Genomic DNA, 26749 nt, shown 5'->3' with positions numbered 1-26749 from the left:
AAAACTCAGAATACTATCAAATTAGGGTCCCACGTGATTTTACTTCAGATGATTGAATTAGGTATAATTATATTTTTTATGTTCTATAATAAAACAGTTAACAATAAAAACATAAAAGCCTTTTATTATTCATCCTTTCTAGTATGTCTATGTTAGTGCAGAAATCTGTCATTAGAAAACAAGAAAAATGAAAATCATAAATCTGGGATGTGTTGTTATTAAGTTGGCTCAAAGATGTAACTTCAATACATACTATTCCAGGTATACAAATATTTTTCATATGCAATGATGAGTGTATCAAGCAAAAATCACTTTTTATAAAATAAGTTTGTAAACCCTCTATTTCAATATTAATTTCTTATTAATCTCATAATTTAGAACTCTACAATATTCTCCCAGCAGCTTCTCACAGTTTATAATATTTATAACCTCAAATAAGACTAAAGATCTAGGGAAATAAAAATCTGGAAAGTCCACAAAGAACTTCTCAGATATTTACCAAATTTGCGGTTTTTTCCCAAACTCTAAGTAATTGCATAATCATTAGCATTCATTTTATATAAATTATACACTATTAATTACATGATATTTTAAAAACCATGATAGCAAGTCTCTATCACAAGAGGAGTTGATTTTTCCAACAATAGAATTGTATCACTCTCTGAATATCAATTTCCAATTAACACATTTCTTATAAAATTCCCATGAATTCAACTAATCTCTATGAAGATACCTCTTAGCTTTATTTGTCCAGCTCTGAAATTTCTCTTAATCTCATGTTTCATCTTCAGATGTCTACTAGACATCTCCAGTTGTATGTTTCAGGATATTTTCACCTTAGCATGTCTAAAACTAAAATCATTTTTTCCTCCCCTCTTTCTTATTTCTCTACTATCATGGAGTCATCTCTTCATCACCCATGCTTACAACCTAGGTTTTCTTATGTATCCCTTTCTCTCTTCTGAAACTTTCACTACCCCATTACAAGCGCTCATTACCTCATACCTGGACTATTTCAGTAGCCAGATTGATCTCTGCCTCCAATCTATCCTTTTACTCAGCTATCAAATTACTCTTTGTACAAGGCAATTCTGATCACGTCCTTCAATTTAATCACCTCCAGTGTCTCTATACTGCCTCCAGGATTGAATATAAAACCCTGTGTTTGGCTTTTAAAGCCCTCTCTCTAACTTTATGTCTTTCTGTTGTTCTTAGAGCTTATATTTCCTCTTCCAGATATACTTGTCTCCTTGATGTCCTTCACACAAAATTCTCCATATCCTTACTACTCCAGGCACTTTCATTAGCTGTCACTAATGCCTGGAACTCTCTTCTTTCCCTTTTCATCTTTGCTTTCTAGCTTTGGAATGAAAATAAAGGCACAAGAAGTGATAAAAATAGATTTGGGAGAGCATAGTGGTTGATAACATGGAACAACCATGAGATAAACATCCTTCACAGGTTACAAAGGTTTGCCATTTATTTCGTGAAATAGCCTCATGGATTTAATTAACCATAACTAAAATGCAAGGCAGAGTCAGCTTGCTTTTAGAGGGACATGATCTTTTAAAGCTCAGAGGAAGGAGGAGGAAATAAAGGCAGGATTTAGGGAGTGACAGGTGTGTATAATGAGATGTTGAGACAGATGCTTACAAGGCAGTCTGGGAAACAAGAGTTCCCATTATGGTTGATAAGAGGAGCAGGATGGGCTCATTTTTAGTAATTCCTGATAATAAGCTGGTTTAGAGTTCCCATCAGCTTTAAATCAAGTCATTTAAAATCCTGTCTTCTTCAAGAAGCCATTCTTAGTCTGCCCTAATACTGGTGCTATCCCTCTCTTTGTATACCTCCAATTTGGCCTGTATATTTGTTTGTACTTAGTTGTTTGTATGTTGTCTCCATTATTAAACTACCAGCTCCCTGAGAACTTTCTTTGCATTCCTATATCTTAGTCAGTGGCTGTAACATGATGGGAACTTCATAAATGCTAGGTTTGTACAACTTTCACAATTCCTAGTCTTAGGCATCTTTTCAAATTCTCTGCATAAAGTAAAAACTCAAAGAGTTGTTTTGATTAGTATTCTAACTTTTATAAGTTGCAGTAATCTCAAATGTTAATCTTTTTAAATTCTTCTTTTGAGAACTATTTGTTTCATATCTTATGACCATTTATTCATTGGGGAATTGTTCTTGGACTTATGTGTTAAGTCTCCATATAACTTGAGTATTAGATATCATATGAGATGCAGGTCCCCCCCTTCCTCAACGGGCATTTTCTTTTCTTATCCTATCACTGATGTGTTTATCACAAAAGATTTTCAGTGTCATATAATGAAGATCATTTTATCTTTTTTGATTTCCTCTTTTCTGAGTTTAGTTAGGAACTCACTACATCTTTAAAATTCATGATATGCAGGCAGGCATTATTTTTGTATGCTATAAACTGTTAGTCTAAACTTAATACCTGGAAACTGCTTTCTAGTTTTCCCAAATTCTTGTCTAGCAGAAAGTTCTTCCTTTTAAGTAATTTATCTTCTCAGATTGATGGGGTTCTTAGTAGCTAGGTGGTACTGTAAACAATCTGGCAGCTAAACTATTCCCTGAAGCAAGAGGAAGAAGTGCTGTTACTGTTATCTCTTTAAAGTGGATTTTGATTAGGCATTTTGTTATCCTAAGTAGGCCTTTATTGCAGTAGGCCCTGATTGAATTCCTTGCTCAGTTCCTAGCATTGACAAACCCTATAGTTTCTGTATCCAAATTATGTTATGATGTCAATCCCTGAAGTTATTTCTCTCATAAAAGAATCTATCTGTACTTTCCTTCATTGCTAACCAGTCAATGCATAATCTCCCACTTCTCCACGGCTTCATTACGGACTGCCTGGCTTATGGCCCCAGTTAACATTGCTTGCCTTATGGCATCTTTCCCCAGTTAACTGTGAGTTAAGAATTCTCATCTCTCTCTTTGTTAATTTTTAAAACTCCCTTTTGGAACTTAACATGCCAGTCAATACATAATAATAAAACCTCTCCCCAACATTTGCTGGACCATACAGGAGAGCCTGAAACCCAGTATATTTTTAGAGTTCATACTCTTATCAAGATTTATCAGTGAGTTATCAAGTATATTTCCTATTCTTCCTTAACTGAGCTGTTCTCCTGATTATTTTTTATTTATTTACTTATTTTTAACAAGTATTAAATACTTTTGAAGATACTGATTTATAATACAATTTTGTTGTGGAAATGTTATTCCATCTTTAATTTTATCTCTTTTATTCTTTCCCTTGATATTCTTTTTGTTCTTTAAATTTTTTAATTACTTTGTCTAACCCTATATAGTATCCTCTTTGTAGGTTAAATGGCACTGTACTAAATTTGTGAATTAATTTAAGTAGCATCATCAGTTTTTAATGCATTAATGTGATCAAATTATGAGCATTGAATATTCATCTATTATTAATTCAATCTTTACTTCTTTAAACAGTTTAGATATTTAGATAAATCTTGAATGTGCCTTATTACTCATTAGATTTACTCCCAGATATTTTATGCATTTTTATAGTTTATTTTCCTTTATTGCTTTTTCCTGGACTTTGTTAAACATACATGCGTACATACATGCATACATGCATACATGTATGCATACATACAGCCAATTTGTCTTGCTTCCTGCTACTTTACCGAAGCTATTAATTATATGAAAGTCTCTGCTGGTACTTCTTGGTTTTTTTATGAATAATCAAATAGGGATAATTTTGTCTCTTCTTTATGTTTATGCCTTTAATTTCTTTGTATTATTGCTCTCATTAACATTTCTAGAAACCAAATAACTGTGAGGAGAGGGGGAAATATATTATGTTATGTCAGTATGAAATAGATTTCCCAAACAACAAAAACTATATTTTTCTACCAAGGCAAGGAAATGGTAATCCAGAGGACCCCTTAGCACAAGGATGCTAGAGCATCCAAAAGGAGCATATAGGGAAATAAGGTTAAATACATTTCAAGCTGGAGATAGTCTCCTATGTGACACAGCCTGGAGACATAATTAAGTAAACTATTTTGCATAACAACTAAAAGTCCATAAAGAAGGTTAGTGTAGGCTTCCCAGTAATGACTTCAGGTTTTAAAGGTGCTCTTTTCTTTTTTAAATTTTCAGTCTGAAAGGTGCTCTTTTCTTTTTTCAATTTGTTCTTAAAAAGTCTCTTTGAAATGGTTTTGATCACCTTCAAGATATTTGCAGCCCTGAGATATAGCAAGGTCAGCTTCTATGTAGCAAGGTAAAAGCTTCTATTATTTGTCAGTTGCAAATAATTCTAGATTTTTGACCAAAATGAAGACTTAATGACAATATTCGGAATAGCAGGTTAGTCAAAGAACTCTTAAAAACACATGGAAATAGTTTAACAATTAAATGAAAAAGAATGATAGTGATGAAAAAATATTCCAAGACTTCTATGATGAAGCTAAAACATTTTCAGAGGAAAATATTGTATTTTTGAATATATAGATAAATAAAATAGAAAAAAAGAAAATATTCGTGAACTGAGTTTTCAATTAAAATATAAAATTGTAATGCCAGAGAAACTGAAGCAAGATAGAAATTACAGAGTTTTTAATATTTTATTTGGGTTTCTGAGATGGAGAAATAGTCTGGAGGCAGAGCAGAATCCATTCTGCCCCCAGGGCTGAATTGGACTTTCATCTCAAAGAAATCCAGCATTAAATTTGAGATTCCAATGATTTTTATATGTAGCTCTAAGATCAGAGGAGACAAAGGCAAGGGGTTGAGTCCAAGCATTGATAAGCAGGGTAGTCATCACTTTGGTTCTGACAGGTTGGGGGTAGGATCATAAACTCTGATAAACTGAGAGTGAAGAGGGTAGTCACTAGAGACGGAAAGTCTGAAATCTAGACATATGTAAGCATATCTCTTAGCAACTCATCTGCAATTTATGGCTTTATGGAATGCTGATGGTCAGGGCTTCCAGCCCTAATTCCTCAGTCCTAATGGTCAGAAAGGGGAGGGTTGAGGCAGAACAATTCAGGGAAACTGAGGTAGAACAATTAAGGAAATAGAGGCAGGACAATTCAGGGAAACTGAGGCAGGACAATAAAAGGAAACTATGGCACAACAAAATAAACATTCTAAATAAACATAAATGAGATAATCTTAACTTTTCTTTTAAACAGTATTTTTTCCAATTATATATAAAGACAATTTTAACAATTTTTCGTATAAAATTTTTGAGGTCCAAATTTTCTCCCTTCCTTTTCCTTCCTCCTTCCCTAAAATGAAATGTTATATGTGTGTAAATATATAAAACATATTCCCATATTAGACTAGTAAAATAAAAACAAAATGAAAGAAAAAAATTTTTAAATAAAGTGAAATTAGTATGATTCAATCTGCATCTAGACTAAAATTAGTTCTCTCTCTGGATGTGAATAGTATTTTCCATCATGGGTCTTTGAAATTGTCTTAGATCATTGTATTGCTGAGAAGAGCTAAATCGGTTATGGTTGATCAATCAGTATTGCTAATACTGTGTACAACATTCTCCTGTTCTACTCATTTCACTTTTTATCAGTTCCTATAAGTCTTTACAGGTTTTTCTGAAGACCTCCTATTCATCATACTCTATATAGCACAATAGAATTCTTTTGTATTTACATGTAATACATTTATAACATGTATGTATTTACAACTTGTTTGGCCATTTCCCAATTAAAGGTCATCTCAATTTCTAATTCTTTGACATCACAAAAAAAAAAAAAAAAAAGCTTCTATAAATATTTTTATGTTGTAAGTCCTTTTCCCTTTTTATGATCTCTTTGAGATGTAGACCCAGTAGTGGTATTGTTGGAACAAAGGTTATGCAAGTTTGATTGCCCTTTGGGCATAGTTCTAAATTGCTCTCCAGAATGGTTGATTCAATTCACTACTTCATCAACAATAAGTTACTGTGCCAATCTTTCCACATCTTCATTAGTATTCCTTATATGTCTTTTCTACATGTATTAGTCAATCTGATAAGTGATAGTAATTCACTTATTTCAATTTATTTGATAATTCTCCAATTGATTAATGACTTCTTATAAATTTGATTTACTTCTCTATATATTTAATAAATAAAACCTTTATCAAAGAAATGTGTTGTAAAGATTGTTTTGCAATTTTCTGCTTTTCTTCTAATGTTGGTTGCATTGGTTTTGTTGGTGCAAATCTTTTTTAATTTAATATGATCAAAATTATCCATTTTACATACTATAATGCTTTCTTCTTGTTTGGTTGTAAATTCTTCCCTTCTCCATAGATCTAAGAGGTAAACTATTCCTTATTCCCCTGATTTGCTTAGATATCACCTTTTATATCTAAGTCATGTGCACATTTTGACCTTATCTTGGTATACAGTGTAAAATGTTAATCTATACCCAGTTTCTGCCATACTGTTTCTGTTTTTTTCCCAGGAGTGAAATAGTTGGTTATTATCCCAAAGCTGGAATCTTTGGATTTATCAAATACTAGATTACTGTGGTGATTTATTACTGTGCCTTGTATGTCTAATCTATTCCACTATTGTATATGTCTTAGCCAACACCAGATTTGATGATTACCATTTTATACAGTTTAGAATGAGATTTGGTATCACTAAGCTATCTTTCTTTGAAGTTCTTATTTTTCTTATCTCTATAAACTAATCTTGGTGGCTTAATTGTTATGGCACTGAATAAATTAATTTAGGTAGAATTGTCATTTTTGTTATATTAACTTGACCTACCATGAGCAACTGATATTTTTCCAATTGTTTTATCTGATTTTTATTTGTATGTTAAGTGTATTATAATTGTGTTCATATAATTCTTGGATTTGTCTTGGCAAGTAAATTCCCAAATATTTTACATTGTCTACAATTATTTTAAGTCAGTTTTTTCATTCAGTCTTTTGCTTTGTTGTTGATGATTTATGTAGCTTTATTTTGTACCCTGAAACTTTGCCTAAGTGATTAATTATTTCAAGTAATTTTTTTAAAGTTAATTCTCTAGTAATCTCTAAAGTATAACCATCATATCATCTGGAAAGCATGATAGTTTTGTTTCCTCATTGCCTAGTCTGATTCTTTCAATTTCTTTTTCTTATTGCTAAAGCTAACATTTCTAGTAAAACTTTGAATAATAGTGGTAATAATAGGCATCTTTTTCCACTTCTAATTTTATTGGGAAGGCTTCTAGCTTATCCTCTTTACACAAAAGCTTGCTGATGGCTTTAAATAGATACTACTTATCATTAGAGGTCCTATGATCTCTAATAGGGATTTTTGTATTGTAAGTAGTATTTTATTTTTCATGCGTAAAGATAGTTTTCAACATTCATTTTTTACAAGATTTTGAGTTCCAAATTTTTCTCCCTCCTTTTTTCTCCTCCCCTTCAGCTGTCTAATATAAATTATACATATGCAATCATGTAAACATATTTCTACATTATCATGTTGTGAAAGAAGAAACAGAAAAAGGAAAAAAGTCACACATTTTAAAAAGTGTAAATAGTATGCTTCAGTCTGTTTTCAAACTACATAAAGTCTTTTCCTGCATGTATATAGCATTTTCCTTCATGAATCTTTTGGAATTGTCTTGGATTATTGTATTGCTAAGAAGAGCTAAGTCTGTCATAGTTGATTATCTCACAATATTTCTGTTATGTAGAATTTTCTCCTGATATGAAGTTCACTTAACTCAGCATCAGTTTTTATGTCTTTCCATGTTTTTCTAAAAGCCTACTTCCTACTTATCAAATTTTTTGATTTCTTTTATTTTCACAATACAAAGATGGTTTTTAACATTCACCCCTGCAAAACCTTGTGTTCCAAATTTTTCTTCCTCCCTTCCCCACCTCTTCCCTAGACCGCAAGTAAACCAATATAGGTTAAACATGTGTAATTCTTAGAAACATTTTCACAATTATCATGCTGCATAAGAAAAATCAGATCAAAAAGGAAAAAAAATGAAAGAAAAAAAAGTCAAACAAACAACAAAAAAAGGTGAAAATATCATGTTGTGATCCATACTCAGTTCCCACAATCCTCTCTTTGAGTGTAGATGGCTCTTTCTATCACAATATCATTGGAACTGGCCTGAATCACCTCATTGTTGAAAAGAGTCACATGCTTCAGAATTGATTATCATATAATCTTGTTGTTACCATATACAATGATCTCCTGGTTCTGTTCATTTCACTCAGCATCAGTTCATATAAGTCTCTCCAGGCCTCTCTGAAATCAGCCTCCTGGTTGTTTCTTATATAACAGTAATATTTCATTACATTCATATACTACAACTTGTTTAGCTGTTCCCCAATTGATATAAATTCCTTCAGTTTCCAATACTTTGACACCTTAAAAAAAGAGCTGCTATAAATATTTTTGTATATGTAAGTGCTTTTCCCTTTTTTATGATTTCTTAGGGATATGGACTTCTTAGCAGTAATACTAGGTTAGGGGGTATTTAGAGTTTGATTACCTTTTGAGCAGAATTCCAAATTGCTCTCCAGAGTGGCTGCATCAGTTCAGAACTCCACTTACAATGCATTAGAGTCCCACTTTTCCTACTTCCTTCCAGCATCCATTATTTTCCTTTTTTGTCCTATTAGCCAAACTAATAAGTGGGAGGTGGGACCTCAGAGTTCTTTTAATATGCATTTCTCTAGTCAATAATGATTTAGAGCATTCTTTCTTATGACTATAAATGGCTTTGATTTCTTCATCTAAATACTGCCTATTAATATCCTTTGATCATTTATCAATTGGGAAATGACTTGTATTCTTATAAATTGAATTCCATTCTCTTTATACTTGAGAAGTGAGTCCTTTATCAAAGATACTTGCTGTAAAGATTGTTTCCCAGCTTTCTGCTTTCCTTCTAATGTTGCTTGCACTGGTGGTGTTTATGCAAAACATTTTTAATTTAATGTAATCAAAATCATCCATTTTACATTTCATAATGTTTTCTAGCTCTCGTTTTGTCACAAATTCTTCCATTCTCCCTAGGTCTGATGGATAAACTATTCCCGCTTGAACAAATGTGCTTATGTCTAAATCATATACCCATTTTAAGCTTATCCTATCTCCTAAGACATCCAGAAGCATCCATTGCCCTGATCTTAGGTCCCATAGGATTCTGGAGGAAGAGTGATACTTGTGTCTTTGTCCAGCCTTGTGTTACTTAAATCCAAATCAAGACAACACTTTCATGATGTCATTGGTCCTCTTCAAGAACAAAGGGCAAAAAATAACAATAATATGTATGTGGTATGAGATGTTGATCTCTACCTAGTTTCTGCCATGCTGTTTTCCAATTTTCCAAGCAGTTTTTGTAGAATAGTGAGTTCTTATTTTATAACCATCAGTTTTGGGGTTATCAAACGGTAGATTACTATAGTCACTTTCTACCATGTCTTATGTACCACTGATCAGCTCCTCTTTTTTTTAGCCAGTTCCAAATAGTTTTAATGATATTATGGTTTTAAATCTGCTAATGGTGAATGCTATAAATCATTAAAGTACATTTAAGCACTTTAAATAAATAAATAATTTAATAATATATTAATACTTATATTAATACATATAATAATATATAATTAAATAAATACAATAAAGTACATTAAAGTACAATTAATTTATGCACCACAAAAATTCTTATAATTTGAAATAGAAAAGTCAACCAAGTTGTAGGCTCCATATCTCATAACCAGATATGTTTTTTAAAATAAATATAATCCTGATTCTTATACTGGGGAACATAAAGCAAAGAAAAAATGTTGTAGGCCATTTGGGTTAGGGATTGGATTTGTGACTTTATTTGTCTAGGGAATTCTCAGATAAGGGAAATGTGATTGGTTCCTTCTACATATAGTCTTTGAGATTTGCCCAAGACACTGAAAAATCAACTGATATACCCATGATACAGCCAGACTTGAACTGGCATCTTCCTGGCTGCAATTCTCTATCTCCTGTGTCACACTCTTCTCATATATCAATATTACTAATAAATCTTAATGCAGGATTTTAAAACAAAATTCTAGTTTTCTAAAAATGTTATAATAATTCCAAAGAGTTATTCGCTATGAACAAGCATAGTTTATTCAGGGATGTAAGTATAGTTCAATATTAGGAAAATGTTTGACATAGTTACAGTTTTTTTTAGACTAAGCCTTGGATGGTATGGCGGCAACTAGATGGCTCAGTGGGTAGGGGTCTGGGCCAGGAATCAAGAAGACCTAAATTTAAATCTGACCTTACTATCTATATATACTTACTGTGTGACTCTAAGTAAACAGCTTAAACTCAATTTATCTTAATCCACTAGAGAAGGAAATGGCATATTTTTGCCAAGAAAACCCAGTGGACAGTATGGTCCATGGGTCTATGGATCCGTGAAAAGTGGGATACAACTAAACAAATAAAGAATAACAAAACAGATCTGATGCTAGGAAACCTCCCTTTACAATGCAGATCAGTGGCTATTCTATAGTAGTTTATCTTCTTAAAAAATTAATTTGGAACACTGAGAGATTAAATTACTTAACCCAATTCTTAACCAAATAAGGGATAGAGATATTCACTAAGGAAAAAAAAAAAAAGAAAAAAGAAAACAAACAATATCATTTATGTGGAATTGAAAAGCTTTTGTGCTTGCATAAACACACACAAAAAAATCACTGCAAGTAGGATAAAATGATTAAGTATTAAGTTGGAGGGGGGGAAAATCTTTTTACCCAATATCTCTAGCAGGAACCTGATACCCAAGTTATATGGAGAATTATCACAAAATTTTAGGACCAAGGATCATTCCATAATGGATAAGTAACCAAAGGATATGCAAAAACAGTTCTCAGGGGAATAGCAAACTAGCAACAGCACATGCAGCATTGCTCCAAATACTTAATTAAAATGTAAATCCTCACAACTTTTTAGTTTTACCTTACATCTCAGTAAATTGTCAAAAGTGACAAAAAATGGAATAGTCTGTGTTGGAGAGCAATAACAAGACAGGCATAATGATGAATTGTTAATGAATCTGTGAATTGGTCCAACAGTTCTAAAAACAGCATGAAATTACTCAAAAATCTCACTGCTCGGCATATATCCCAAAAGATCAGAAATTAAAAGGAAAATAAAACATCATCTTGTATGTCAAAATACAGCACAAATTTGTGCTTGCAAAAAAAAAAATCAGAAACAAAGTAACCATCTCTTGAGAAAAAATGCTAAAGATTGAAGTACGTTGAATATATAATGACATAATACTACACCAAAAAATGATGAATACAAAGAATTCAGAGAAGTATCAAGAGACTTATATGAATTGAATATGCAAGTAAACAATATACAAGACCTCAACAATATAAGTGAAAGAACAAAAGAATGAAACTTAAAATTGTGTATTTAATGACCAATATTAGCCCTGAGAAGAGTTAATAAAAATACACCTCCTTCCCTTTTTTGCAAAGGTAGGAGATTATGGGTTTGCAAGAAGCAAATAATCTCTTCAGTTTGGGTTAGGATTTTTTTTTAAATCTTTCAAATTCTTCTTTATTCTTAAATGTCCATCTTTTGTCCTGTATGGTTAAGCTCATGTTTGCAAGATGGGTCACCCTAGACTACATCCTGAGCTCTGTTGTTCTTTAGAACTCTTTATTTCCTTCTCCCTTTTCTAGGAGATGCAGAATAATCTTGGTTTATTCAAATATCTTTTTCCTTGGATTGTAGAACTTATTTATGAATTGAACTGTTTAAACATTTAATCATTATGTGTCATGGAGTTTTCAGTCTTGGATTTTTTTTTTTTGAAGTGATTTGTAAATTCTTTCAATTTGAATTTCATTTTCTGAATTCAGAAGTTCTAGTTCTATTATTACCTTCATTATGGTGTTAAGGGGTTTTGGGAGACCTATAATCCTTGGTTGCCTCTGTATATTTTACCTTTGTGATCAGTATTTTTGCTTGCATTATGAGTAATTTTTTTTCCTTTTAAAAATTTATTTATTAATTTTTAACTTTCTTTTCTTTTTAATTGCATTTTGAATTCTCTCCCTCTTTCTCACCATTCCCACCCACCCACTTAGAAGGCAAGCACAATTATGTCAATTATACACTTGAAATCGTGCAATAAAACATATTTCCACATTAGTCATATTGCAAAAATTAATTAAAGAAAGCAAGAAATTTTGACTTAAGTTTGTGCTCAGAGTTCATCAATTCTGTCTTTAGAAGTGGATAGCATTTGATCACCATGAATCCTTTGGACTTATCTTGGATAATTGTATTGATCAGAATAACCTAATCTCACAGTTGATTGTCATTACAGTTCTGCTACTATGCACACTGATCTCCTGGTTCTTCTCACTTCACTTTGCATCAGTTCACATATACCTTGCCATATTTTTTTTGTGTATGTATGTTTTGTTTTGTTTTTTAACCAGTTCCCTCGTCATTTCTTCTAGCACAATAGTACTCCATCACAATCATATATCACAGCTGGTGCAGCCATTCTTTAATTTATGGGTATCCCCTCAATTTCCAATTCTTTGCCACGACAAAAAGAGTTGCTATTAATATTTTGTGTGTGTGTGTGTGTGTGTGTATGCCCTTTTCCTTTTTCTTTGATCTCCTTGGGGCACAAATCTATTAATGGTATTAATGCATACTAATTTTTTTCTTTTTGCTTTTTTTCTTCCAGACCTTCCTTTTCCTTTAGGTATTTGTTTTCCTAATATGGTATTCTCTTTTTTTTTTTTTCTTTGAGCTTGCCATTGCAAATTCATATTTTTCTCTTCTGTTCTTTATTTTTGTGGTAGGACATAAATTCTCTTCTTATAATTCTCAGTTCTCTTTTGGACTACTCAGAGACAGTCTGTGTGGTTCCATATTCTCCTTAAATTGTACATTTTCTTTCTCTCATCAAGTGTTAAATCATTTTCCTTTATTTTCTAGTAATTATACATGTCTTAACTCATTTAATAGATGTGAAGATTATATTTCCTTCTGTTCTTCATATTGTCTTTCTTGTTGATTTAATCTGTTTATGTTCAAGATCTTTGAGTTTTCTTCTTCCTCAGATTTTTGGTACTTTAACTCTTTTTACATTCAGTCTCACGCCTCTCTCTTATTTTCCTTATCATTCATTTTGGACTCTGTAATCGTGTTTTCCTTGGGGGCTTAATCTCAAAACATCTTTTGCAATGGATCTCCCACTGCATATAAGACCATCTCTGGTTATCTTGCTCCAGATGGCTCTGGAGAAGAAAAGGAGACAGGTGACCTTGTCCAGTCCTCCCTCCCTTAAATCCAGTTTATGTGCATGTCATGGCATCTCCTCCCTTATGTCACAACTCTTTTGGAGAACAGAAGACAAACAATATCTTCTACAGTGGGTAATTCACAATTAACCAACCCAGATCTCTGACTCAGTTGAGCTTTAGATGATCAGAACTGGCCCTCTTTGAATACTGTGCTCCTTTTCTTAGCTATAGTGGAGTCCTACACAACCCTGAGATCTGCAGTACCTTGCCCTGAAACCTGTCCCCAATATAAACTTTTCTGAGATTATAGTGTTCCCTTATTCACAAGCATTTACATTATCAGAAAAGTATGGATAATAGACTGACTTTTGCCCCTACTAATTTTGGTATTATTGATCATATTATAGAGTTTTGTAAAAGTAATAATGCGGCCTAATCTGTTCCTTCTGCCAAATTATGAGCCTAAAGGAGTAACAGAATCAGAGTTGGAGCCGTCTCCTATTCCATCCTATATCTAAATTAATGATTTTATACTATACCTGAACAAACCTTTTCTTGAAAATTAGAGTGAGAGGGAACTCAATATTCCCATTCCATTCTTAACTGGAAGTTTTTTCCTTTCAAGTCTGTTTTTTCTTTTGGTAATTTCTACTTATTTCCTCTATTTGTAGAATAAAGAAAGAATAAGTTCAATCTACTACTAATTGTACCAAATTCATAATACTTCAGGATTCTTGAATAAAATTTATTGCAGCACTAAATCAAATCTAATCACTGATATACTAGAAAAACAATATTAAAAAAGCAGCTGCTCGGACTTTGACATGAAGCTAGAAGGGCAGACTATTAACTTTCACATTAGAGCCCTTCCATTATTGTCACATCATAATCTCCTTGAGTCTCCTCTTCTCCAAGTTAAACATCATTAATTCCTTTAATTAATCATTCCCTTTGGCAAGATCAGCCATCGCATTTATCAACATAATTGTTGGTCTAAAGCGCCCATCTAAGATTTGGTTTCATGTGTTCATTCTTTTCATTGGTATTATTAGATTTTACTGAAGAGGTTTCAGGGCTTGTTGCAATTCACATAATATGATGTTAAACCATAGTGTTAGGAGATACTTTCAGAGGAGAGTGTTCAATCAAGGTCAAAGGAAGAAGAAATGAATAGTGGTCACTAGAACTCCCTGCTGAGAGTAGTGAGAGGATAACCAGTTTCCATTCTTGTGACAAATAAAGGTATAAACCATTCTGCCAGAAGGAATCAAGAAAGCAAGACTGAATGGTAATGTTCTGAGCAAGAAATTAAAGACCTTGGAATCCAAGTTGGCATTTTTATTACTTTTTCCAGTTGATAATAGGGGGTTTTGAAGTGAAAGACAGATTTGGAATGTGATCACTGATTAAGAAGGTAGTTCTGAGAAAAGAATTTATATTTCTGGATGATGGATTAAGATATAGGTACAATAGATTTTTTTTTAAAGAATGGAGTCCCATTTATTAGGGCTTCAATATCTTCCTTGCAAATCTAATTTTTAAAAAGTGAAAGGGAAATGATAGGAAGACAATCGTGTGTAGGAGAATGAAGGGACAAAGGAAGGAAACTTATTAAAATGCTCACTGCTATGCTAAATGTTCTTATATATACATATATGTATAATATATATTAGTTATTTTACCCTACATATATGTAATAAGATATGTAATGACAATATAAATAATATTACATTATATAATAGATATATATATATATGAAATAATGGAATAATATATATATAATACATAATCATATATAATAATATGTAATGAAACATAATTGTAATGTAGAAAAAAGAAAAGGAATTGAGACCCATCCCTTCCAAGTAATTCACAGAAGAAAAATAGAAGGAGCCAGCAAAACATCAAATAAAACAGACAAAAAAGAAGCATGATTTCATAATCTCAAAAAGTGAATTAAAGAGCCTCATTTTCCCTCAGTTAATGGGAGAGAATCTTTGACAGAACAAATCTCTAGAAAAGTGGATCTTCCTGAAAAGAAGTAGAAGATCATGAATCCCAGTCTGCTTTCTAGCACTTGTGCCATTTTTTTCATAACTCCCTGGCACATTGTGTCAACAGGAGGAGTTAGTGTGTCCTTGTTCTTTGCTGCTACTTTGATGACTCCCCAATGCTGTCCCTCAGCAATTTATTTTCCTTTGAGATTCAATCTATCCATAATATCACTCTATTGAGATCCTGAGATCTATGTCTTCCCTCTTTTCTCAGGAAGTTCAGTATCTTGCTCAAAGTCATATTTCTACTCAAACATTGTTCTTACATCTAGGAAATTCAATTTACTATTTGATGTCACCCTTGCTTTTGAATTCATAAACTTTTTCAGTTTTTGGAATTTTCATTTCTTTCTCCAGCTCAAATAAAGGATCATCAGACCCTCAATCTCATCAACATTTATTAGTATCCTAGCTCTAGAATCCATAAATCTATAACTGAATTTCTGCTGTCTCACCATAACCTCTGTGCACCTTCCTAAACCTATTTTTTTTCCCCTGAGGCAGTTGGGGTTAGATGACTTGCCCAGGATAGCACAGCCAGGAAGTGTTAAATGCCTGAGATCAGATTTGAAATCAGGTCCTCCTGACTTCAGGGCTAGTGATCAATCCACAGCACCATCTAGCTGCCCCCCTAAAACCTATTTTTAACCTTCAGTCTGTTTCTTAACCACTCTAACATCTGCCTGATTTCCCAGGCCATCACCCTTATTTTAGTTTATTTTTCTCCCTTTAAAATCTTGACTCAATAGTTAACCAATTCACTTATACATGATCCTTCATCCTTAAATCCTTTGCCCCCTTGCCTTCTTACTTTTGATGCCCTTAGCAAATCCAGACACTGGATTATTCCCAACACTTTTCCTCTCTGTTCTTACTCATTCATGACTGAACACCCTTGGAGAAGCCAATCAACCACAATTGCTGATTTATTTTTATTTATTTTTTTATTTTTTTACAAATTTATTATCCAATCTCAATTTGATTCTTGTTATTTGAGGCTGTTCTTTTTACTTTTCTCTGTCTCAAGATCTATTCCAAACCTCTTTTTTCCTTTTGTCATCTAAAACCTTTGCTCTTGCTGTTTTGAAAAACTTAAATCCTGTTTGTTCCCCATCTCAACACTATACATCACCTTAATACCAGCTCTCAATCTCCTGCTTTTTTTCCAGTCTCTTAAGATATTTTTAAAAATATCAATCCCTGTCCACCTCTATTGGTGCCTTTAATTCCATTAGCTCAAGTCTCTTCCAGATCCTGTACCCTTTAGTCATTCCCATTTACAAGATAATTTTTAATGTCTCCCTACCTACTCCTTCCCTGTTCTTCTTGGAAGAAAAACAAAACAAAACAAAACAAAACCTTCACACAGGCTATTATCTCTTATGGTTTAATATCTTTTCTCCTTTATGTAGTCCAAATCATAGAAATAAACTGTTATCTTCACTTTTTCAGATCCTATTGAGAGGTCAATCTCATATAGACTTTTTACTATTTTGATATATTTGGATCTATTAAATTATGAGAAGGTAGAAAATAAAGATATTAGTTTTGAGATAAGGGTCAGTAAAACATATATATGAAAAAGAAACAGATAAGAAGATACAATGAAATAGGGATAAGAATTGTAGATAGAGTAGATAGAAATATCATTAATTTATGAATACAATTTAAAGTCATGTGAAGTAAAAGCAAATATTTTGCTGAATCACCAGTTTTTGCCAGATGATCCTTTATTAGAAACTCAAAACAGAATGTGGAGTGTGACAATGACCCACAAAAGGGTTTGCAAATTTGTTTAATTGATATTCTTTAAGGTTAAAATAATTTTAATCAATATTTTTGTAATCTATAGTATATCATATTTTAGGTAAATTAATACATCAAGAAATATTTATTCAAAGAGTCCAGCTAGAACGTTTGTTACAGTAATAAGAATCCAACTCTAACATTTGTTAGAATAACCACTATTTTTTAATTAAAGCTTTTTAATTTTCAAAAGATATACATGGATAATTTTTCAACATTAACCCTTGCAAAACCTTGTGTCCCACTTTCCTCTTCTTCCCACCCCCTCCCCTAGATAGCAAGTAGTCCAATATATGTTAAACATGGTAAAAATATATGTTAAATCCAATATATGCATATATATTTACATAATTATCTTGCTATACAAGAAAAATCAAATTAAAAAGGAAAAAATGAGAAAGAAAATAAAATGCAAGCAAACAACAAAAAGAGTGAAAATGCTATGTTGTGGTCCACACTTGGTTTCCACAGTCTTCTCTTTCAGTGCAGATGGCTCTCTTCATCACAAGACCATTGGAACTGACCTGAATCATCTCATTGTTGAAGAGTCGCATCCATCAGAATTGATCATCATATATAATCTTGTTATTTCCATGTACAATGATCTTCTAGTTATGCTCATTTCACTTAGCATCAGTTCATGTAAGTCTGTCCAGGCCTCTCTGAAATCATCCTGCTGATCAGCATCAGTTCATTAAGTCTGTCCAGGCCTCTCTGAAATCATCCTGCTGATCAAATAACCAATATTTCAAGAGTCTAGCTAAACATTTGTTACAATAACCACTATTTTAATATTTGTACTAGCATCAATGGACATTTTTATTTGTGCCCAGGTTAAAAAAAAAATTGCCTTGAAGTTTAAATATCTATTTGTTTTTGAAAGGCAGAGAATAAGCTAATTTTATTTTTTTCAGATGCTCCCAAGTTTGTATCAAATCAAACAATCTATTATTCTTGGGAAGGAAATCCCATCAACATAAGTTGTGATGTGAAAGCTAATCCTCCAGCATCGATCCTTTGGAGTAGAGAAAAATCATTTTTACCCTCCAAAAATGCCACAAATTTAAAGACTTACAGTGCAGGAAGAAAGATGATTTTAGAGGTAAGTGTGTTCTAAAATCAATTTTATGAAATGCCTCATTATTATTAATATGCAGTTGTATATGATTATAAATCAAATGTACATATTAAATTATAACACTAAACAAATAATTATAATGTAATTATTTTATTTTAATATAAATAATAAATTATAATAGTTCATAAATATAGACAGAAAAGTTACTGCTTATTTTAGTCATTTTTTTTCTTTTTTTTTTTTTTGGATGTGATTTCATTAGTATGAAGAAGAAACTTACTCTACAAATATATTTTGCCACGTATTCTGCAAATTCTGGTCTTAGCCATTGCTTAGGGTTTCAGGCCAACATTTGTAAGAACTTGAATTGAACCCAGATCTTCCTTACTCCAAAGACTGTTCTTTATCTAATACTCCATGCTGCCATTTTGGCATCTCCCAAAGTGGGCAACTGGAAAACCTTCAGCTAGGAACTAGAACACACTGTTTGCCAAGACAGCTTATCTCACACAGTCCTCAGTTTCAGATAATCACTTATTAGAAAGTTTTTCATCATATCAAATCTGAAATCATCTCTTTGCAACTCATTCCTCATGGTTCTGTTGTCCAGAGCCTAGCAGAGTTGATGTTTCTGGAATGAACATGTCAAATGACTACCCTAGGGTACCACTTGCCATCCTGGTGAATTCTCAAACCAAAATCCTTAACTAACACTTAGTTGTGTGCTGCTTTCTTGCCATTCGAATTTAAATTTTTTGAAGTTAAAGACTATCTCTCTTTTTTTATTTGTAGCTTTAGCCATTAGTACTATGCTTGACACATAGTAAGAACTTTAAATTTCTTCATTTTATTAGTCATTCATTCTTACTACTGTCAACAGCCTCTAGCTGTCATATTCCCCCAGTCTTCTCCAGGCTGAACATCCTGGTTGTTTCACATAATTTTTCATATGTAGGAGACTTCTAGATGGTACAATGGAGAGACCACTGGACTTGGAGTTGAGAAGACTTGAAATTCTACTTCAGATGCTTACTAGCTGTGTGACTCTGGTCAGGTCATTTAATTTCTGTCTGTCTCACTTTCTTTATCTGTAAAATGGGAATAATAATAGCAACTACCTCCCAGGGTTATGAGAATCCAGTGAAATAATATTACAAGGAGCCAGTGTAATTTGTAAGATCTTTACAAATCTTAAAGTATTATATAAAGGCTATATATTAGCTATATGTCCTGGATTCCTAGTCTTGAGTTCACCTCTAAATATTTCCTAAAACGTAATGTCCAGAATAAACATAATACTCTAGAAAGGAGGCTAACAAAGGTTTTTAATATATATGTGTGTATAGATATGTGTATATATACATATGTATATATATATATGTATTGATTATGTTTAGAAGAATTGTACGTATTTAACCTATATTGGATTACTGCTATACATGGAAAGGAGTGGAGGAAGGGAGGGAAAAAAATTTGGAACACAAGGTTTTGCAAAGGTGAATGTTGAAAACTATCTTTGCATGTATTTGGAAAAATAAAAAGCTATTATCAAGTTTTAAAATGTGTATATATGTATGTATATATATATATACACATATATATGTATGTTTGTGTCTGTATATGTGCATATGTATAAAAATGTGTGTATATGTATATATGCAATCTTATTAGATTTGTCCCAATTTGATTTCTAATTTTTTGAGATTTATTTGAGTAACTGAACCTGTTGTTATGATATTCCAAAACATTTCTTTTCCCACGAGATGCTGCTACCTTATATTCATCCCTTTCTAATGAAATTCCTAAGAAATTTCCATGATTATGGTATATATGTGACCTTTCTAACCAATTCCCTTTTTCCTTTCCTGTGATTATTAGATATACGAATCTAAACAGACAGATATTCTTACATCTCCCCATTCTGAAAAACCCTAACTTGATCCATCCATCCTTACTTTCACCCCACATCTTTCCTCCTTATTTGGACCAAACTCTTTGAGAAGGCAATCATTTAGCTTCTCCTTTCCCCTGATTTTCTTCTCAGATATCTGCTTTTTAGCATCTGATTTCATCATTCAACTGAAGCTGCTGACTCTAAAGTTACCAGTGATCTCTAATTACCAAATCAAGTGTCTTTTTTTGAATCCTCACCTTTCTTGAGCTCTTGGCAGCCTTTGACAATTTCCCCAGATACTCACTTTTCTTTATTTGCATTACACTACTCGCTCCTTGTTCTCTTCCTACCTTTTTTATCATTTTCAGTCGCATTTGCTGAGTCTTAACCAGTTAGTTCTCAGTCATGGTGGGTCTCCTCCACCCACTGGAATTCTCTTCTTCCTTGAGAAATCTCTGAGCAATCTCATTAGATCTTATGGTTAAGTTATCATCTTTCTGCAGATACCTTTCATATCTACTACTCTACCCCTAACCTCCAGACTCACATATCTATTATTGGACATCTCAAAGTGAATGTCCTGTAGAAATCTTAAACTCAGCATGTCCAAAATTGGACTCATCATTACCCCCAAAACTTTTCCAACTTCTGATTTACTGTTGAGAATACCATTATTCTTCCAGTCACCCAGGATCACAACCTCAGAGACATTTTTGACTTTTCTCACTGTATAATCCCATTCTTTGTCTATTAAATTAGCTATTCCTGACATTTCTACTTTTATAACATCTCATGTACCTCCTTTCAACTTACAAGTTACCATCCCACTGAGGGTCACTATCACCTCATAACAGAATTAGTACATTGCCTTCTTGCATCACATCTCTCCCCCTTTCCAACCCATCTTCCACCCGGCTCTCCAACTGATCTTCCCAAAATATACGTCTGACTTTCATCCCATCAGAGCCTCCTTCAGTAAAGTCCAGTAGTTGCTATTACCCTCAGGATAAAAATCTTCTCTTTGGCTTGTAAAGTCCATCATATTCTGGTCTTACTGTAAACCTAATTTCTTCCACAAATTCTGTGATAAGGTGAGACTGGCCTCTAATCTCTGTACCATTTCTCACAAAAGTTACTCCATTTCCTAATTCAGAGCATTTTTAATGTCTTCCCCCTTTGCCTGAGAGATTTTTCCCTCTTCATCTCTGTTTTCTAGTTTCCCAAGCTTCCTTCAAGTCTCTGCTAAAATTTGTCTATTTTCCACATTTGTTGATTATCTTCAATTTTATGTTGTTCATATATAATTGTTTTCATGTTGTCTCCCCCATTAAACTACAAGTTCTTTAAAATTAGGGACTCATTGTCCTAATGCTGGGCTTATAGTGGTAACCTCATAACTGCTTATTGACTGACTGGCTGGCTAATAGACATGGCTAAAAAAGAGCTAACCTTCTCCCTATAAAACTATGACCTTCATTTGCATTTTGCCTTAGCCATAATGCAGAGGGTTTGACATGCTCTTCTTGTTCGTGAAAATAGACTTGTGGCAATATGGTCAAGTAAAAGACTGAATATTACTCCAATTACTATTCACATCCAAAAAAAGAAAGCAAGAGTAAGAGTAATAACTAAAAAGAGGAGGAAAAAAAGGAATTTCTGTAAGCTAAAACTCACAGAAAAATTGTTTTAAAACCTTCCCATATCATTATCTCTACATTATCCTATCTATATTCCAGCCTCTATCCTACCCTGAGTGCCTCCCTCTGCATTATGGGTTATCATTATCAAATGTGGACCTAGAGAAAGTGGATGACTAAGAATAATGGATAATGAAGTCACCCACCAAAACTTTAACCAATCACCCTAACAAAGATCTCCCATATTTTTGTCCTTTATCCCCTTCATGCTTGCCTCCTCCCACCCTCTAATCCTGGCTTTTCTATGGAACGTGGCAACCCATTGCCACATTAATTGGCAAATAGTTGCCAAAATAGGATCAGGTTGGGAATGGAACTGTGGCCATGTAGGCAACTTCCACAAAAGATTTTTACCAAGTACCCCAACATCATCATAATGTAGCAGTCTCCCAGTGGTAGCATTTCAGTTTAAATTATCCATTAATCAAATGGTGGTAGATCAAAAGTTATAGCCCTGCATAAAAAAAATTAGCTGAGAGAAAAAAGAAATAGGGTAAAAGAGAAAAGTTTAGCATTAGTACCTCAGAAACAAATGTCGTTTCAAGTGCAAATAAAAGAACTGAAAGGTAAGATAATGAATGGAATAGAAAATTTAGAACAGAAAGAAATCTTTTGCAAAGAATAAGATTTTTTTTTTTCTTGCTAAGGCAGTTAGGGTTAAGGGACTTGCCCAGGGTCATACAGCTAGTATTAAGTGTCTGAGCTGGATTTGAACTCGGGTTCTCCTGACTTCAGGGCCAGCATTCTATCCACTACACCATCTAGCTGCCCCAAGCATAAGAAATTCTTAAAAATCATAGTGAATGGCTGGTACTATTAGAGAATGCTTTGAAGGTTTGCAAGATGCTTTATGTCTATTATTTCAGTTGATTGCTGCAATAACCCTGTAAAGTAGATGCTCTTATTATATTCTGACAGAAAAATAGGCTGTTTTAAAGAAACTAAATAATTTGACCAGTCTCACCTAGCTAATAAGTTTGTGAGGCAGCATTTGAATTAAGGTTGTCATACTCCAAGCCCAGAGCTCAATCCAGTACCAGCAAGCTATCTTCAAAACATCAGAGGAAATAAAACTCGAAAAAAAAAATGCAATGACAAAACAAAACAGTACAAAAACAAAGTGATTTTTAATTGGAAGAATGAGATATCTCTTGTCAAAAAAAAAAAAAATGACCCAGAAAACAGAGTTCAGAGATATAATCTAAGAATTACTAAACTCTCAAAAGATTGTGTGTGGGGGGAATAAAAATAAATGCCAGGTGTATAGAAATTTTAATTGCCAAAGATATATTGACACCACTGGGCAACTGGGCAAAGTGGAAAATAGAGTTCATGGGTCTTTACTAGAAAGAGAATCAATGTGATAGCCAAATTTCTATTATAAGTGAAGAACAAGAAACAAAACTAGGTAACAAAGACCACTAGTCAAAACTGAGTTAGAATTATGTATTAGTGATTTTATATAAGAAAGAAAAGATTAGATTATGATGTTCCAAAAAGCAAAAAAGAAATAACTTGTTCAAGAGAATAATTGATCTTATAATGGAAGCCTGGAGTGGGGAAAAGAAATTTTAACAGAACAATTTCTATTTTTTAAAAATGGAGCCAAAAGAGCCTTTGATAGGCAAGTTCAGAAGACAAAATACATTTTAAAATAATGTTCAGGTTCTTAATTTCTGAAAGGAATGAAGCTGTTATTGTCCCTTCAGAGTCCCTTATCTTTAAGTGTCACTTAGGGAACAAAGAGAAGTTGTAGGATTGAGTATTTTTTTTTAAATGAAGCTGAAAAATATAGGGAGGAAGCATAGTTTTTATTATTCATTGCAATTAGGGCAAAATATGGGAAAAGATTATTCAAATATATTGGTGTTGGTGGGGAGAGTAGGTATAGCATAAGCTTTTCTTCTATCTAGGCCAAGAAAGGGAAGGCTTTTAAAAATTAATATAGTAAGAGAGGAAATTGTATTGTTTCAAACAGTATTTTATAATAGCAAATGCTGAATGTTGATTTCACTCTTTATCTTTTGTTTTTTCTTCTTATAAAAGGAGGGGAAGAGGAGAGAATAAATAATTATAACAGAATTTGATGGATGGAGTTTAATGCATTCTACCATGTCTAGATCCTTCCTTTGTCTCCTTTCTTTATGTTACTTCCTCCTTAAGTTTTTTCTGGTGTCATTTAAGATGTCATGATAAAGACATACTGTATTAAGCATTTCTTGATTTGTCCATATTATTGACAAATTAATAAATAGCATAATGTATGTGTGCATAGATATATGTAATAATACAAATGTGTGAGTGCATACATGTGTATAAATATATATGTGTATATACACATAATTGAAATGGTGGAAGATCTTCTCACCCTCTCTAGATTAAGCAAACTGTTTCAATTGCAAATAATTTTGCTTTTAACTTAGAGAGTTTTCTGGGACACTGAGGAATCATAGAATCATAGAGAGATAAAATCTTGGAGGTGATTGAATCCAACCTCCCCCCAATTTTACAGATGAGTAAAACTTAGATTGACTATTTGCCCAGATCATCCAACTATTAATGTCATGTCAGGTCTTTAATCCAGTTCTTTATGACTTTCTTTATTGACTATATCATGTTTTTTCTTCTTTCTTCTCTCCCATCTTCTATGTATGTATATATACCTACATTTTCTAATTCATTGCTTTAAAATATACTCAAACAACAAAAATCAATTTTTGGCTATAATATCATTATAATAATAATATGCTTATATGTGTTATATAGTGTTTTGTACTTTATATAAGTACCTAATATAAACTAATAATATAAATAACAGTGTAAGATGCAGTGTATTCGTTTTGTAGATGAAGAAATTAGAAATATTTATCTAAGAGAAGGTTTGAGCTGGAGACATACTTCATTAAAATAAGTTTATTATTCCACCTTCTTTCCCCCCATTTATTCTCTCTCTCTCTCCATTCACCCTGTTCCTTCTCAAAAGTGTTTTGCTACTCCCTCCCCCAATATATCTTCTCTTTTCTCATACTCCCCCTTTCCCCACTTATTCCCCTCCTATTTTCCTGGATATTTCTATATCCATATTGAATGTGTATGTTATTTCCTCTTTGAGCCAATTCTGATGAGAGTAAGGTTCATTCACTCCCCCACTGTTCCCCTTCTTCTCCTCCACTAAACAAACTTTTTCTTGCCTCTTTTTTTATGGCAGATAATTTATACCATTCCATTTCTCCCTTTCTCCCAGTATATTCCTCTCTCACCCCTTACTTTCATCTTTTTTAAAAAATATTGTCCCCCCATATTCAACTCACACCTGTGCCCTCTTGTCTATATATATTCCTTCTAACTACCATAATAATCAGAAACTTCTAATGAATTTTAAGTATCATCCTTCCATATAGGAATGTAAACAGATAAACCTTATTAAGTCCTTTATGTTATCACTTTCTTGATTACCTCTTCATGCTTCTCCTGAATCCTGTATTTGAAAATCATATTTTCCATTCAGCTTTGGTGTTTTTATGATGAATGCTTAAAAATCCTCTATTTCATTGACCTTTTCCTCTGAAGGATTATACTCAGCTTTGCGGAGTAGGTGATTCTTGGTTATAAAGTAGCTCCTTTACTCTTTGGAATATCATATTCCACATCTTCTGATCCTTAAATGTAAATCTTGTGTTAGCCTGACTGTGAGTCCACCATACTTGAACTGTTTGTTTCTGGATGCTTGCAATATTTTCTCCTTGACCTGGGAGTTCTGAAATTTGACTATAATATTCCTGGGAGTTTTTATTTTGGGATCTTTTTTGTTCTTTCTTTTATTTTACCCTCTGGTTCTAGAATATCAGGGCATTTTTTGATAAGTTCTTGACAGATGATGTCCCGGTTCTTTTTTTTTTTTTTTTTTTTTTTTTTTTTTTTTTTTGATCATGACTTTCAGGTATTCCATTAATTTTTAAACTCTCTCTCCTGGATTTGTTTTCCACATCAGTGGTTCACATTGTCTTTTTCTTCTTTCCTTTTCTTCTTTCCTTTTCTTCTTTCCTTTTCTTCTTTCCTTTTCTTCTTTACTTTTCTTCTTTCCTTTTCTTCTTTCTTTTTCTTCTTTCTTTCTTCTTTCTTTCTTTTTCTTCTTTCTTTCTTTATTCTTCTTTTTTTTGGTAATGCTTTATTGTATCTTAATTTCTCATAGAGAGTCATTAGCCTCTAATTCAATTCTAATTTTCAAGGAATCATTTTCCTCTCAGTGAGCTTTTATACCTTCTTTCCCATTTGGTCAATTTTGCTTTTTAAGGTATTCCTCTCCTTGTTAGTTTTTTTTATTTCTTTTTGTACCATTCTCTATTCTTTTCCTAATTATTCCTCTATTACTTAATTTTCAAAAATCCATTTTGAGCTCTTCCATGGCCTGAACTCAATTCTAATTTTCCTTGGAAACTCTGGATGTAGAAGCTTTGACTTTGTTATCTTCTTCTGAATATGTTTGTTTTTTATTACAACTTTTTTTTTTTTTATGCTGAGGCAAGTGGGGTTAAATGACTTGCCCAGGGTCACACAGCTAGGAAGTATTAAGTGTCTGAGGCCAGATTGAACTCGGGTCCTCCTGACTTAAGGGCTGATCCACTGTGCCACCTAGTTGCCCCTTTCACTAATATCTTTTTTTTTAGATTTTTATTTTCAAAACATATGCATGGATAATTTTTCAATTATCCTTCCAAAATTGATACTTCCAAAACCTTGTGTTCCATATTTCTCCCTCTCTTCCCCCCCACTCCTTCCCCTAGATGACATAATCCAATATATGTTAAACATGTTAAAAATATATGTATACATCTTTATTCAATGATTACACTTGCATAAGAAAAATTAATCAAAAAGGAAAAAATTAGGAAAAAAAAAGGCAAGCACACAACCAAGAGGG

General features: G+C 32.8%; 1 protein-coding gene across 1 annotated transcript in view; it reads left to right on the top strand.

Moving 5' to 3' along the window:
• The window catches only part of NCAM2 (neural cell adhesion molecule 2), a 263078-nt gene that overhangs the window by 129723 nt on the left and 106606 nt on the right, over window positions 1-26749 (top strand). The window contains exon 10 of the mRNA XM_031959261.1: window positions 18074-18261. Within this exon, the coding sequence (XP_031815121.1) occupies window positions 18074-18261 (188 nt within the window). The remainder of the gene's footprint in view (window positions 1-18073; window positions 18262-26749) is intronic.

The sequence above is a fragment of the Sarcophilus harrisii genome, chromosome 3 (assembly GCF_902635505.1).
Source record: "Sarcophilus harrisii chromosome 3, mSarHar1.11, whole genome shotgun sequence".
NCBI lineage: Eukaryota > Metazoa > Chordata > Mammalia > Dasyuromorphia > Dasyuridae > Sarcophilus > Sarcophilus harrisii.
Note: the sequence above shows the minus strand (reverse complement) of the source record. Positions and strands in the feature narration are given on the sequence as shown.